The 16,065-nt window shown below is 42.5% G+C and overlaps 1 protein-coding gene across 1 annotated transcript in view; it reads right to left on the reverse strand.

Moving 5' to 3' along the window:
* Positions 1–16,065, reverse strand: part of ANKK1 (ankyrin repeat and kinase domain containing 1) — a 67,787-nt gene that overhangs the window by 17,675 nt on the left and 34,047 nt on the right. Inside the window, exon 3 of the mRNA XM_069742605.1 lies at positions 7,206–7,357. Within this exon, the coding sequence (XP_069598706.1) occupies positions 7,206–7,357 (152 nt within the window). The remainder of the gene's footprint in view (positions 1–7,205; positions 7,358–16,065) is intronic.

Below are 16,065 nucleotides of genomic sequence, written 5' to 3' on the forward strand. Positions count from 1 at the left end.
TCTGGGGATTTATTATGATGGAATATAGGCTGAACTGGATGGACAAATGTCTTTTTTCGGCCTTACTAACTATGTTACTATGTTACTATGTTACATTTGCTGTTTAATTTTGTTTTGGGCCTTATTTTGCTTTAGGGAGAAAGCAGCTAAAGGTTTTGTACATTTTTCTTTACTCTGTGTGAGATTATGGGATTGGTGCCATGACAGTATGTTTTTGAAGTGTGAGAAGAAACCGGAGAACCCAAGGGAAACCCACGCAAACACGGGGAGAACATACAAATTCCTTGCCGATGTTTTCCTTGGTGAGATTAGAACTCAAGACTGCAGCACTGCAGTGCAACAGTGCTAACCACTGAGCCACCGTGTTGCAGCCACCGTGCATCCCTATTTGTGTTATCCATCACCTTTGCATTTTCTTACATCAATGTCATATAACATTGAGTTACTATTAGAGGAAAATGCAATATTCGTACAGAATGGCAATTCCATTCTCACGACCTTATTCATTCTGCCTCATTATTCTGAAAAGAATTGTCACAAATGTCCCTGAAGTTTACTCAGCAATAAAAATCCACCCACGCTTTCCAGCAGTTCTTTTTCTCCTATCAAAATAGTAGACATCCAAAAAAAGCAGCACTGTGGTCAGAGGAAATTGGCTGAACTTTAGGGTAAGACCAGATTAGCCCAGATTCTGAAAAGTCTAAAATGTTTTTGTTCAAAACATACATTATTATGCCCAAGGTGAGATTGTGTCAGGTGTCGGGCCAGGTCTGTATTTTCTTTCCTGAAATCCTACACTGAAAATATTATTGTCAAAATTTCTTGCTTAAGCAGAACTGTTATGGCTGGCAATCAGGCAACACAGCGTGCAGTAATCAGCGCACATACAGAGATCTGGCAATAACCAAAAACAATAGGACGAGCTCTGAGATGTGGAATCTCTGTAGACTGCAGTACCTGATCTATCCTCACACAACTATAAGCAGCAGTGGATTGCGCCTAACACTACCTATGCAACTCGACACTGCCTGAGGAGCTGACTAGCCTGAAGATAGAAATACAAGCCTGACTTACCTCAGAGAAATACCCCAAAGGAATAGGCAGCCCCCCACATATAATGACTGTTAGCAAGATGAAAAGACAAACGTAGGAATGAAATAGATTCAGCAAAGTGAGGCCCGATATTCTAGACAGAGCGAGGATAGCAAAGAGAACTATGCAGTCTACAAAAAACCCTAAAACGAAAACCACGCAAAGGGGCAAAAAGACCCACCGTGCCGAACTAACAGCACGGCGGTGCACCCCTTTGCTTCTCAGAGCTTCCAGCAAAAGATAATAGCAAGCTGGACAGAAAAAACAGAAAACAAACTAGAAGCACTTATCTAGCAGAGCAGCAGGCCCAAGGAAAGATGCAGTAGCTCAGATCCAACACTGGAACATTGACAAGGAGCAAGGAAGACAGACTCAGGTGGAGCTAAATAGCAAGGCAGCCAACGAGCTCACCAAAACACCTGAGGGAGGAAGCCCAGAGACTGCAATACCACTTGTGACCACAGAAGTGAACTCAGCCACAGAATTCACAACAGTACCCCCCCCTTGAGGAGGGGTCACCGAACCCTCACCAGAACCCCCAGGCCGACCAGGATGAGCCACATGAAAGGCACGAACAAGATCTGGGGCATGGACATCAGAGGCAAAAACCCAGGAATTATCTTCCTGAGCATAACCCTTCCATTTGACCAGATACTGGAGTTTCCGTCTAGAGACACGAGAATCCAAAATCTTCTCCACAATATACTCCAATTCCCCCTCCACCAAAACAGGGGCAGGAGGCTCCACAGATGGAACCATAGGTGCCACGTATCTCCTCAACAACGACCTATGGAATACATTATGTATGGAAAAGGAGTCTGGGAGGGTCAGACGAAAAGACACCGGATTGAGAATCTCAGAAATCCTATACGGACCAATAAAACGAGGTTTAAATTTAGGAGAGGAAACCTTCATAGGAATATGACGAGAAGATAACCAAACCAAATCCCCAACACGAAGTCGGGGTCCCACACGGCGTCTGCGATTAGCGAAAAGCTGAGCCTTCTCCTGGGACAAGGTCAAATTGTCCACTACCTGAGTCCAGATCTGCTGCAACCTGTCCACCACAGAATCCACACCAGGACAGTCCGAAGACTCAACCTGTCCTGAAGAGAAACGAGGATGGAACCCAGAATTGCAGAAAAATGGAGAGACCAAGGTAGCCGAGCTGGCCCGATTATTAAGGGCGAACTCAGCCAACGGCAAAAATGACACCCAATCATCCTGGTCAGCGGAAACAAAACATCTCAGATATGTTTCCAAGGTCTGATTGGTTCGTTCGGTCTGGCCATTAGTCTGAGGATGGAAGGCCGAGGAGAAAGATAGGTCAATGCCCATCCTACCACAAAAGGCTCGCCAGAACCTCGAGACAAACTGGGAACCTCTGTCAGAAACAATATTCTCAGGAATGCCATGTAAACGAACCACATGCTGGAAGAACAAAGGCACCAAATCAGAGGAGGAAGGCAATTTAACCAAGGGCACCAGATGGACCATTTTAGAAAAGCGATCACAGACCACCCAAATGACCGACATTTTTTGAGAAACGGGAAGGTCAGAAATGAAATCCATCGAAATATGTGTCCAAGGCCTCTTCGGGACCGGCAAGGGCAAAAGCAACCCACTGGCACGTGAACAGCAGGGCTTAGCCCTAGCACAAATTCCACAGGACTGCACAAAAGCACGCACATCCCGTGACAGAGATGGCCACCAGAAGGATCTAGCAACCAACTCCCTGGTACCAAAGATTCCTGGATGACCGGCCAGCACCGAACAATGAAGTTCAGAGATAACTTTACTAGTCCACCTATCAGGGACGAACAGTTTCTCGGCCGGACAACGATCAGGTTTATTAGCCTGAAATTTCTGCAACACTCTCCGCAAATCAGGGGAGATGGCAGACACAATGACTCCTTCCTTGAGGATACTCGCCGGCTCAGATAACCCCGGAGAGTCGGGCACAAAACTCCTAGACAGAGCATCCGCCTTCACATTTTTAGAGCCCGGAAGGTATGAAATCACAAAATCAAAACGAGCAAAAAATAACGACCAACGGGCCTGTCTAGGATTCAAGCGCTTGGCAGACTCAAGATAAGTAAGGTTCTTATGATCAGTCAAAACCACCACGCGATGCTTAGCACCCTCAAGCCAATGACGCCACTCCTCGAATGCCCACTTCATGGCCAGCAACTCTCGGTTGCCCACATCATAATTACGCTCAGCAGCAGAAAATTTCCTGGAAAAGAAAGCACATGGTTTGAACACTGAGCAACCAGAACCTCTCTGTGACAAAACCGCCCCTGCACCAATCTCAGAAGCATCAACCTCGACCTGGAACGGAAGAGAAACATCAGGTTGACACAACACAGGGGCACAGCAAAAACGACGCTTCAACTCCTGAAAAGCTTCCACGGCAGCAGAAGACCAATTAACCAAATCAGCACCCTTCTTGGTCAAATCGGTCAATGGTCTGGCAATGCTAGAAAAATTACAGATGAAGCGACGATAAAAATTAGCACGCAGTACCTGGAAAACCATTCTGACTTGCTTCACATGAGACTCCCAATCATCTGAGAAGATCAAAATGTCATCCAAGTAAACAATCAAGAATTTATCCAGATACTCACGGAAAATGTCATGCATAAAAGACTGAAAAACAGATGGAGCATTGGCAAGTCCGAACGGCATCACCAGATACTCAAAATGACCCTCGGGCGTATTAAATGCCGTTTTCCATTCATCTCCCTGCCTGATTCTCACCAGATTATACGCACCACGAAGATCAATCTTAGTAAACCAACTAGCCCCCTTAATCCGAGCAAACAAGTCAGAAATCAATGGCAAGGGATACTGAAACTTAACAGTGATCTTATTAAGAAGGCGGTAATCAATACACGGTCTTAGCGAACCATCCTTCTTGGCTACAAAAAAGAACCCTGCTCCCAATGGTGACGACGATGGGCGAATATGTCCCTTCTCCAGGGACTCCTTCACATAACTGCGCATAGCGGTGTGTTCAGGTACGGACAAATTAAATAAACGACCCTTAGGGAATTTACTACCAGGAATCAAATCGATAGCACAATCACAATTCCTATGCGGAGGTAGGGCATCAGACTTGGACTCTTCAAATACATCCTGAAAGTCCGACAAGAACTCTGGGATGTCAGAAGGAATGGATGACGAAATTGACAAAAATGGAACATCACCATGTACTCCCTGACAACCCCAGCTGGTTACCGACATAGAGTTCCAATCCAATACTGGATTATGGGTTTGTAGCCATGGCAACCCCAACACGACCACATCATGCAAATTATGCAGTACCAGAAAGCGAATAACTTCCTGATGTGCAGGAGCCATGCACATGGTCAGCTGGGCCCAGTACTGAGGCTTATTCTTGGCCAAAGGTGTAGCATCAATTCCTCTCAACGGAATAGGACACCGCAAAGGCTCCAAGAAAAATCCACAACGTTTAGCATAATCCAAATCCATCAGATTCAGGGCAGCGCCTGAATCCACAAACGCCATGACAGAATACGATGACAAAGAGCACATTAAAGTAATGGACAAAAGGAATTTGGACTGTACAGTACCAATAACGGCAGAGCTATCGAACCGCCTAGTGCGTTTAGGACAATTAGAAATAGCATGAGTAGAATCACCACAATAGAAACACAGTCTGTTCAGACGTCTGTGTTCTTGCCGTTCTACTTTAGTCATAGTCCTGTCGCACTGCATAGGCTCAGATTTACTCTCAGACAATACCGCCAGATGGTGCACAGATTTACGCTCGCGCAAGCGACGACCGATCTGAATGGCCAAGGACATAGACTCATTCAAACCAGCAGGCATAGGAAATCCCACCATTACATCCTTAAGAGCTTCAGAGAGACCCTTTCTGAACAAGGCCGCTAGTGCAGATTCATTCCACAGAGTGAGTACTGACCACCTCCTAAATTTCTGACAATATACTTCTACATCATCCTGACCCTGGCATAAAGCCAGCAGATTTTTTTCAGCCTGATCCACTGAATTAGGCTCATCGTAAAGCAATCCCAGCGCCTGGAAAAATGCATCAACATTACTCAATGCAGAATCTCCTGGTGCAAGAGAAAACGCCCAGTCCTGTGGGTCGCCGCGCAAAAAAGAAATAATAATCAAAACCTGTTGAATAGGATTACCAGAAGAATGAGGTTTCAAGGCCAAAAATAGCTTACAATTATTTCTGAAGCTCAGGAACTTAGTTCTGTCACCAAAAAACAAATCAGGAATCGGAATTCTTGGTTCTAGCATCGATTTCTGATCAATAGTATCTTGAATCTTTTGTACATTTACAACGAGATTATCCATTGAGGAGCACAGAGCCTGAATATCCATGTCCACAGCTGTGTCCTGAAGCACTCTAATGTCTAGGGGAAAAAAAAGACTGAAGACAGAGCTAAGAAAAAAAAATGATGTCAGGATTTCTTTTTTCCCTCTATTGGGAATCATTGGTGTGGCTCCTTGTACTGTTATGGCTGGCAATCAGGCAACACAGCGTGCAGTAATCAGCGCACATACAGAGATCTGGCAATAACCAAAAACAATAGGACGAGCTCTGAGACGTGGAATCTCTGTAGACTGCAGTACCTGATCTATCCTCACACAACTATAAGCAGCAGTGGATTGCGCCTATCACTACCTATGCAACTCGGCACTGCCTGAGGAGCTGACTAGCCTGAAGATAGAAATACAAGCCTGACTTACCTCAGAGAAATACCCCAAAGGAATAGGCAGCCCCCCACATATAATGACTGTTAGCAAGATGAAAAGACAAACGTAGGAATGAAATAGATTCAGCAAAGTGAGGCCCGATATTCTAGACAGAGCGAGGATAGCAAAGAGAACTATGCAGTCTACAAAAAACCCTAAAACGAAAACCACGCAAAGGGGCAAAAAGACCCACCGTGCCGAACTAACAGCACGGCGGTGCACCCCTTTGCTTCTCAGAGCTTCCAGCAAAAGATAATAGCAAGCTGGACAGAAAAAACAGAAAACAAACTAGAAGCACTTATCTAGCAGAGCAGCAGGCCCAAGGAAAGATGCAGTAGCTCAGATCCAACACTGGAACATTGACAAGGAGCAAGGAAGACAGACTCAGGTGGAGCTAAATAGCAAGGCAGCCAACGAGCTCACCAAAACACCTGAGGGAGGAAGCCCAGAGACTGCAATACCACTTGTGACCACAGAAGTGAACTCAGCCACAGAATTCACAACACAGAATATACCGGTAGAGCCTGAGCACAACAATCAGATTCTGGATTCCAGTGATATCATTTCTGAAATACCATTTTTATCTCCAGTTCTGGGATTACAATTGGAATCTGTTCATCCTAACATGCAACATAGTAGAAGATCTTGATTATTTTAATCTTAGTCTCAAAATTGTCCTTTAGGTACTCTAACGAGGTTTTCCCATTTATCACTTTTATAAAGGATACATGATAAATGATCACTGGGGGGTCCCAGTGCTGAAACCCCCACAGATCCTGAGAGCAGGAGGCCCAAAGTCTTCTGTGTGAGTGGAGCATTAGTGAGCATGTGCGACCACCACTCCTGTAGACCGTTAATAGAGTAGTGGTCGCACATGCTCACTATCACTCTTCACGGAGGGAACTTTAGGACCCCTATTTTCACAGTTAGAGGAAATCCCAGTAATAAGTCCCCCAATAACCATTAGTAAGTGATATATGTTGATTATGGGACAACAAAGACTTCTTCAAACCCCCAAAGTAGGAGTTTTTTTTGTACTGGTCCCTTCATGATAACGTGCAGACCAATAATGGCTTCAACAGTTTTGTGCCGTACATACAGACATAACACAATGGCCAATGATCGCCAACATCTGTGACAGGTCATCATTGGACTGAAGTAAGGATAAACTGGTGTGGACCACCGGAGACCTAGACTGAAGCCATTAGGGTTTTAAAAACAGTGAGTGTTGAGCGTTTTTCAACCTTATCAACTTTTCTGTACTCGGGAAAACTTTTTTTTAAACTTTTCAGGCAACGTCTTAAATAAATATGTAGCTTTTATTTTCAGGAGTTTAGCTTTTACTCTTGGCATCATACCTGTACACATCATATTTAGTTCCTGGCACCCTACTACTCTCCAGGAACACTTCTGGAGGGATGTAGCTTAGGGTTCCTTTGATCGCTGATCTTTCTATATATTCCTTCCGAGTTGAATTTTCTTTCCATTTAGAGAGGCCAAAATCAGAAATCTGGAAGAGAGAAAAATCCTCAATATAGTTACACCCAAACCATAAAACAGTCACTTAACATACTTGGATAGAATAATAAATCTGAAATTAGAGCGATAAGTATTTTCAGGAATCACGAGGAATTGCACAATACCAAAAAAAGGAATGTAAGTGGTGGAAAGTTATGGGAAAACAGAATTATTATAGATGTAGACACATTTGTACACTACAAATAACCTATTCATTAATTTCTTCACAAATGTCTTATTTGGAAATCGGAAGGCTGTTTAATTGTTGATTGTGGATCTTTATGATTAGGGTTCTGTTAGTTGGAACTATTTTTTCAATGTTTCACCTTGAAAGCATCTAAAATACAAAAAATGAAGCAGCTTCTGAGATAATATTATTTAAAAATTTCCTGCCATTTTGTTTCTTCAGCTCCTCCCTATTTGTGTCCATGGTAAAAGACAAAAAACACTGTAACGCGATCCTACAGTCATGAAGTACGGAACATTTGTCTGTATAGGAGTCGATTGTCTGTATAGACATTTGTCTGTATAGGAGTCGATAAGAAATGTTTAATTAAAATTATTTTCAAAGTTGCCCAATTTTATATTTTTAAGATGCTTTGAAACAATTTAAATGGTTGTGAAGGAGTTCCTTCTCCTTAATGTAATATATTTTATAATATTGGTGATATTTCAGGTTCATGTCCAGTGCTGTGTGTATGAAGGTACTGTACATCATGTCTCTAGATCTTATATACTGTAGCACCGCTGCTGTGACCTAAATACCGTAGATATTATACAGTGGGGAAAATAAGTATTTGATCCCTTACTGATTTTGTAAGTTTGCCCACTGACAAAGACCTGAACAGTCTATAATTTTAAGGGTAGGTTAATTTTAACATTGAGAGATAGAATATCAAAAATAAAATCCAGAAAATCACATTGTACAAATTATAAAAATTTATTAGCATTTTGCAGTTAGAAATAAGTATTTGATCCCCTACCAACCATTAAGAGTTCTGTCTCCTACAGACCAGGTAGACCCTCCCATTCAACTTGTTACCTGTCTTAAAGACATCTGTCTTACATAGTCACCATTCTAAAAAAACTCCTGTCCACAGACTCAATTAATCAGTCAGACTCTAACCTCTACAACATGGGAGACCAGAAGCTACCAAAACCCGATTGGCTCTGCTACATACAGGTGATGATCAGATCGCCTGTATGTAGCAGAATTGCTGACTTGCTATGAGTGCTGACCACCGGACGGTGCTCATAGCAGTCTGGCAGTGACAACCATAGAGGTCTGCTGGAGTCCACTGGTTGTCATGCCAACCAATCGGTGACTCGCGATCACTTGAAGGGGTCACCGATGGGTGGGATTTCTGATTCACTTGCTGGGAGCGCGCTTTAAATGCCGCTGTCAGAGTTTGACAGCGGCATTTAACTAGTTAACAACCGCATTTAACTAGTTAACAACACAAGTGATTGCAATTCCACCCACAGCTGTTAAAGGCTGACATGTGCCAGGAAAGATGTGGGTTCTCCTTAACCCCTTTCCAACATTGGGCGTACATTTACACCGGCCACCTAATCTTTTCCAGGACATGTCAGCTGTTTTGAACAGCTGACATGTGCCTGCAATAGCCACGGGTGGAATTGCAATCCACCCGCGGCTATTAACCAGTTAAATGCCACGGTCAAGCACTGGAGGTGGCATTTAACAAGTGCTTCCAGCCAGAAACACGCCCACTGGTGACCCTCGTCACGTGATCGTGGGTCACCGGTGTGTTGGCATGACAACCGCAGGTCTCCTGAAGACCTCTATGGCTGTCGGATTGCTGTGAGCGCCACCCAGTGGTCGACTCTCATAGCAAGTGAGCAATTCTGCTATATAGAGGCGATTTGATCATCGCCTCTCTGTAGCAGATCCGATCGGGTTATGGCAGATTCTAGTCTCCCATAGAGACTATTGATGAAGCATGCCAAAAGTAAAAAAAAAGTTTTTAAAAATATAAAAAATATAAATGTTCAAATCACCCACCTTTCGCCCCATTCAAAATAAAACAATAAAAAAATCAAACATACAAATATTTGTCATCTCTGAGTTCAGAATCGCCCGATCTATCAATAAAAAAATTAATCTGATCGCTAAACGGCGTAGCGAGAAAAAAGTCAAAAAGTCCGGAATTGCGTTGTTTAGGTTGCCGCAACATTGCATTAAAATGCAATAACTGGTGATCAAAAGAAAGTATCTGCACCAAAATGGTATCATTGAAAACATCAGCTCTGCATGCAAAAAATAAGTCTTCACCCAACCCGAGATCGCGAAAAATGGAGACGCTACTGGTATTGGAAAATGTTGCAATTTTTTTATTTTTTATTTTAACAAAGTTTGGAATTTTTTTTCACCACTTAGTTAAAAAACAACCTAGACATGTTTGGTATCTATGAACTCGTAATGATGATGGAGAATCATAATGGCGGGTCATATTTAGCATTTAGTGAACCTAGCAAAATAGCCAAACAAAAGACAAGTGTGGGATTGTACTTTTTTTGCAATTTCACTGCATTTGGAATTTTTTCCTGTTTTCTAGTACACGACATGGTAAAACCAATGTGTCTTTCAAAAGTACAACTCGTCCCTCAAAAAGCAAGCCCTCACGTGGCCGTATTGACAGAAAAATAAAAAAGTTATGGCTCTGAGAAGGGGGGCGAAAAATGAAAATGCAAAACTGTTAAAGGGTTAATAACCACACTCACTTGAATAGCAAGGCTAGATTTATATGAGTGTAGTTACCTATTGGAGTAACATTATTAAGGGCTCTCCCATAATAATAACCACAAAACCTACGCCAGCACAGGCGTATTAGTCAAGCATAAAAGGACAAATCTTAATTTAAAGGGAACCTGTCACCCCCCTCAGGCGTTTGTAACTAAAAGAGCCCCCTTGTGCAGCACTAATGCTGCATTCTGACAAGGTGGCTTTTAGTTATGCTCCCTGCACACATTGAAATAAACACTAATAAAATGTGCCCCCTGATTCTGTGAAATCGTCCCAGGGGCGGGACTTTCCTCCCTAATCATATGCCTCCCAGCCGTCACTCCGGGCCTGTGCGCACCAGGCACCGCCTCCTCTTGCTTCATTAGCGTCCCTGGCACCTGCGCTGTAAGTTCGAAGGGCAGTGCAACTGCGCATTCCCGAAAAAAAAAATACTTACAGCGCAGGCGCCGGGGACGCTAATGAAGCAAGAGGAGGCGGCGCCCAGAGTGACGGCTGTGCTGCGCCTGATTAGGGGTGAAGACCCGCCCCGGGACGATTTTACGGTATGAAGGGGCACATTTTATAAGCATTTATTTCAGCGTGTGCAGGGAGCATAACTAAAAGAGCAACCTTGTCAGAATGCAGCATTAGTGCTGCACAAGGTGGCTCTTTTAGTTACAAACGCCTGAGGGGGGGGGGTGACAGGTTCCCTTTAACAAAATTTCTAGACCTGCTAAAAAATAAATCTAAAAGGAGAGTGTCAGACATAGACTAACTACACATGAAGAATCCTGATACAGCCAATAAATAGTCCGTAATAATAATAAATACATTCACGCCAAAAATGTCATATACAAAATAACACCAAAACGCAGCAATCAATAATCAATCTACAGAGGTATTCATCGGAATAAATCAAGTATGAAGTGGAATAAAATCCTACAGAAAGATTAAACAGATGCAAAAAAAAACCTCATTTGGAGTATAGAAAAATAATTCGCTGAAAAAATTTGATGTATCAACAAGTTGAGTATTTGATGATAGAATAGGTGTTTATTGGCCACAGGAGTGCGGTCACTGGTACAAAGACAATGCATAAATTAGATAATGCTATATCCTAATTATAAATTCCAGGAAGAATGATAAATAGAAACCAGGATATAGTATAATGAACACAACCCTTTGCTATACCAGATAAGAGCTGGAAGGAAGAGACCAAACTAACATTGGTATAGTGAAAGGAGGTAGAAAAACCTGCGTGGCAGCCAAAGAAGCGCCCCGACGCGCGTTTCGCATACTGCATCCTCCGAAGGGTCTCTTCTTTCCTGTTCCTCTCTGTTCCTGAGATATGGCCTCCTCTTCCCTGTAGATAAATCTAGTCTTGGTAGCCAAGTGGGAAGGGTTGTCAACTCTCCTTAAGAACCACACCCATTTGGTAATAAGACTAGATTTATATGAGTGGTAGAGGGGTCCATATATCAGGAATGGAGCGGAGCAGGAGCAAGAGAAAAACCTCAGCGGATTCAGGAGAACGGCAGATCTTATATCAAGTAAAAATAATACATATTTATGGCAAATGAAATGTTCTTTGCTTTAATTAAGCCTTAAAACAAGCAAATGCATTAGCCGTAATATTGTTAGCCAAATATAGAGAGTTAAGCAGCATTGCTTCTAAGGTAAATTATCGTCACAGAGCACTTATATTAGGAACCTCATTGGCCACCATACCGGCTCCATGACCTGCCTAAATGGGCTATTCCAGTGGTGTCAAACTGCATTCCTTGAGGGCTGCAAAGAGGTCATGTTTCCAGGATTTCCTTGTACTACACAGGTGATAATTTAATCACCTACACAAATAATGAGTTGGTGATTAAATTATCACCTGTGCAGTACAAGGAAATCCTGAAAACATGACCTGTTTGCAGCCCTCGAGGAATGCAGTTTGACACCCCTGGGCTATTCAATATATATAAATTTATTTTTCTTTTGTTTTTGCTTATAAAAAGCAGTAAACCATGACTACAATAAAATTGTATGAATTCATACATTTTATATTTTTATTATTGGTTCTTTCTTTACATTTTCCAATTACTCAAGCCCGCCCAGCCATTTAATTAGACGGGTGTTTAGACTGTAAAGTAAGAGTGTGGATTTTTCTTGCCGCTGCAAGTTAAATAACTTAATTAATCAATATCAATCTCATTTATCAATACTCCCCGCACTGGGATGTAATAAACAACCGAACGAAAGTGGATGCGTGTGGCTCCCCCACCAGCGGGCGTAATGTAGCAACTAGTCGGATGAAATTAAAATCAGCAAAACCGGAACATTTTATTTAGCTTGTGACAAAACTGATAAATGACCGATACCTACGGTGCATACGCCCCATTGTAGTTTCCTTTCCTTGTTCATGAAACATTTTAGATCATTTACTTATTAACTGGATATCCTGAATTAGATTAAAGAAAGGCCTGTTATTTAATTTCCAGAAACAGAGCCACCCTTGGGCAAAGGCTGTGGCTGGTATTGCAGCTCATTCCTTCCGCACTCTAAAGGCATACTGAAAGGGAATGTAGATTGTGAGCCCGGTGGGAGGGTGATGATGGATGATGTCTAAAGTTACGTGGAAATTAAGGTCACTCCATAGGCGAGTAAAATAAATAAATTAAATTTTAGATTTTATAAAAGATGACAGAATTTATGCCAAATCTTTTGCAGACTCAATCCAACTGCTCCACTTCTTATTTACCAAATGACGCGCCCTAAGGATCAATTTGACGCAACGTCGTAGTAAACTTATCAATGTCACATAAAAGCCTCCGACTCAAAAGTCTCAAGCGAATGCCAAACTTTTTCTTGCAAATTGCGACTGTTTTAAAGCAGGTCAATTAGTATACTTTCCAATGTTAGAAAAAAGAGCAGGAGATTAATGTGTTAAATGTTGCGCATTCATGTTGAATTTTGCACAAATCGCGACTTTAGATTGAAATGTGTTTGTAGTTTTTCAGATCGTCCGTTACGACCAGTCTCAAATATGTGACTTTTATACGGAAATGCATTTATGAATATGTCATCACTTCACGCTAAAAGGATAAACTGGTCGGTTTTTCATGTAATTTCTAGGTTTTATGGTGGTCGTAATAAATGGTGGAGTAAAACATTGATAAATTTGTCATACGTTTACATTAATGGAAAGTCCCAATTTGCAAAAATTGGTGAAAATGCCATGATTAATGTCTCCCAGTGTCTATGAAGGACAAGTAGATGCCTTATCTCATCCTCATCCAATTAATTTGTCATTTTGTCTTCCTTCTCCTCCCATGTCCATCGGTCTGTCCGGCTTGGTCTGCAGCCTGGAGCCTTCTGTACTCCTGTTCAACCTTAGGTGTTGCAGTATCTTTTTGCAGTTTATCTCCATACACCTCAGGTCATCTTTGTGGTGTCAGGTGAGAAGCCTCCCATCTCCACATATAAGGCCTCCACACTGTAGCGCTCCTCGACTTATAATGAATGCATCCTCGGCCAGCTGTAATTCACCATTAAGATATCTCCAATGGCAACAAGGGGACATCTAATTGCTTATTTCATTGACAGTTTCTTCTTTATCAGCCCCTCAGGGATCAAAGGCTGGTGTTTCCTTCACTTCCTGCAGCAGCCGCTACATCAGGCCTTTCCATTTTTGCACCTTTTACAACCGCAAGTAGTTAACCTTTCACTCCCACCTGAGAGGTTGGAGGGACTCCTACAAATGCAACTGTGTCCAGTTTTGGTCACCGGTGCTCAGGAAGGATATAATGGAACCAGAGTGAGTACAAAGGAGGGCAGCAAAATTAATAAAGGGGATGGGAGAACTACAATACCCAGAGGGATTAGCAAAATTAGGATTATTTAGTCTAGAAAAAAAACGACTAAGGGGCGATCTAATAACCATGTATAAGTATGTAAGGGGACAATACAAATATCTCGCTGAGGATCTGTTTATACCAAGGAAGGTGACGGGCACAAGGGGGCATTCTTTGCGTCTGGAGGAGAGAAGGTTTTTCCACCAACATAGAAGAGGATTCTTTACTGTTAGGGCAGTGAGAATCTGGAATTGCTTGCCTGAGGAGGTGGTGATGGCGAACTCAGTCGAGGGGTTCAAGAGAGGCCTGGATGTCTTCCTGGATGGAGCGTAACGATATTGTATCTTACAGTTATTATGTTCTTTAGAAGGATGTAGATCTGGGGATTTATTCTGACAGAATATAGGCTGAACTGGATGGGAAAATGTCTTTTTTCGGCCTTGCTAACTATGTTACTATGTTACATGCAGAAGACTGCAGAATCACCCAGGATGGGGATGTGTATACCCCACAATGACATCGATATGACTGAACTGCTCAAGACATTGGTATCTGGTTGTTAAATAGTGCCCCTCGTCATGCATTAGGAGGGTCTTTCACACAACTAGTGGTGTGCTCCTCCAAGCAATAGTCAAGGGCTATGCGCAGTTGGGGGGCTCTCAGCGCCTCACAATTCCATTGAGAATCATGCCCAAGACTGCAACATACATTTCAATGAAGCCAAACTAAAGTAGTGCTAATGAGTCCTCAGATATTTTCATGAGGACTTGAACCAAAACAGTTAATTACTTGTCCTAAAGATGAGCGATTTGGTTCAAGGATTGGTAAATTCATCTTGAAATTTACAAACAAATTCACAATCTTTTGGCCACAGTAAATGACAGTTCTGACATTCATTCTAGGACAGGGGTGTTCTGAGCTGTCAGGATGGTGATGGACAGCTCAGCTGTCCAATCAGATGTTGGGGTATGTTCAGCTTTCAGTGTGTTGAGTGACCGTGTCGCCATCCAATCAGGGCCAGGAAGTGTCCATGTGTCTCTTGTTTGGAATAATTACCTGGCTATGTAGCTGGCTGTCTGTCTTATATTGCTGTCAATTGTAGCATTACTTAAAAGGTATATGTGTTCTCTGTGCTCCTAGTCTTGCATTCTGATCTTTATTGCTCAACCTTGGATTTGCCTTTGAACTTGTGTTTGCCTAGCCCTTTTGTCATTATCCATTAGCTTCCTGGAATTCTGACTCTGGACTGTGACCTGACTACGCCTTTGTCTCTCCTCTCGGCCTATGACGTACGCCCCTGGCTTTTATCCTCGGACCTCTTGACTACCCAGCCTTGCAGTTTATTTGGGAGTAGCGACTAGTGTCACAGCAATCTGACATCTTATATATAACGGTGGATGTGTCCTTCTGTCTGAAGCACTGTGGCGCCAAAGTCAGTGAATACGCCTACCCCACTAACGGTGCCATTTTATTGAAAACACTGTGAATTTGCAGACGCAGTATCTTCAACAAAATATCACAGGATAATGCGCATGCCTTGAATCCAGGGCTATTTTCTTAAAGAATTGTACTACAACGTCAACATAGCAGTTCGTACACGCCTTCTGTTGCCATTATCCCTATGGCTGGCACATGCGCACTGCTATGTTGATGCTGTTGTATATTATTTTGGTTCCATTTTATTGAAGACATAGTATATGCAAATTTGCAGACACAATGCCTTCACAAAAATGGCGCAGAATAGCGCGGTACAAGCACATGCTGACTCCAGCGCCAATTTATTGAATAATTCGACTACAACGTCTACATAGCAGTGAAAACACGTCGGCCATCACCACTATGCCTATGACGTTGCAGTACATTATTTCAATAAAATGGCATCAGAGATCTCCGTACGACAAGCATTTATATTGCATTGTGTGACTCTGTAGTTTGTAGGTCACCACATTCCCGGGTATAGTGAACAATACTTACTTCTACCTGGAATTTCAAGAATGAGCATATTTAAAATTCAGTGTCATTGCCATAGCCTGAAGAACTAGCATGTACATTAAAGCAGTAAAAATGCATAAAATATCATCCGTCAGTGGTATAAACTCCAATGTCACCCATCAG

Source organism: Ranitomeya imitator, chromosome 10 (genome assembly GCF_032444005.1).
Source record: "Ranitomeya imitator isolate aRanImi1 chromosome 10, aRanImi1.pri, whole genome shotgun sequence".
In the NCBI taxonomy this organism is placed as follows: Eukaryota; Metazoa; Chordata; class Amphibia; order Anura; family Dendrobatidae; genus Ranitomeya; species Ranitomeya imitator.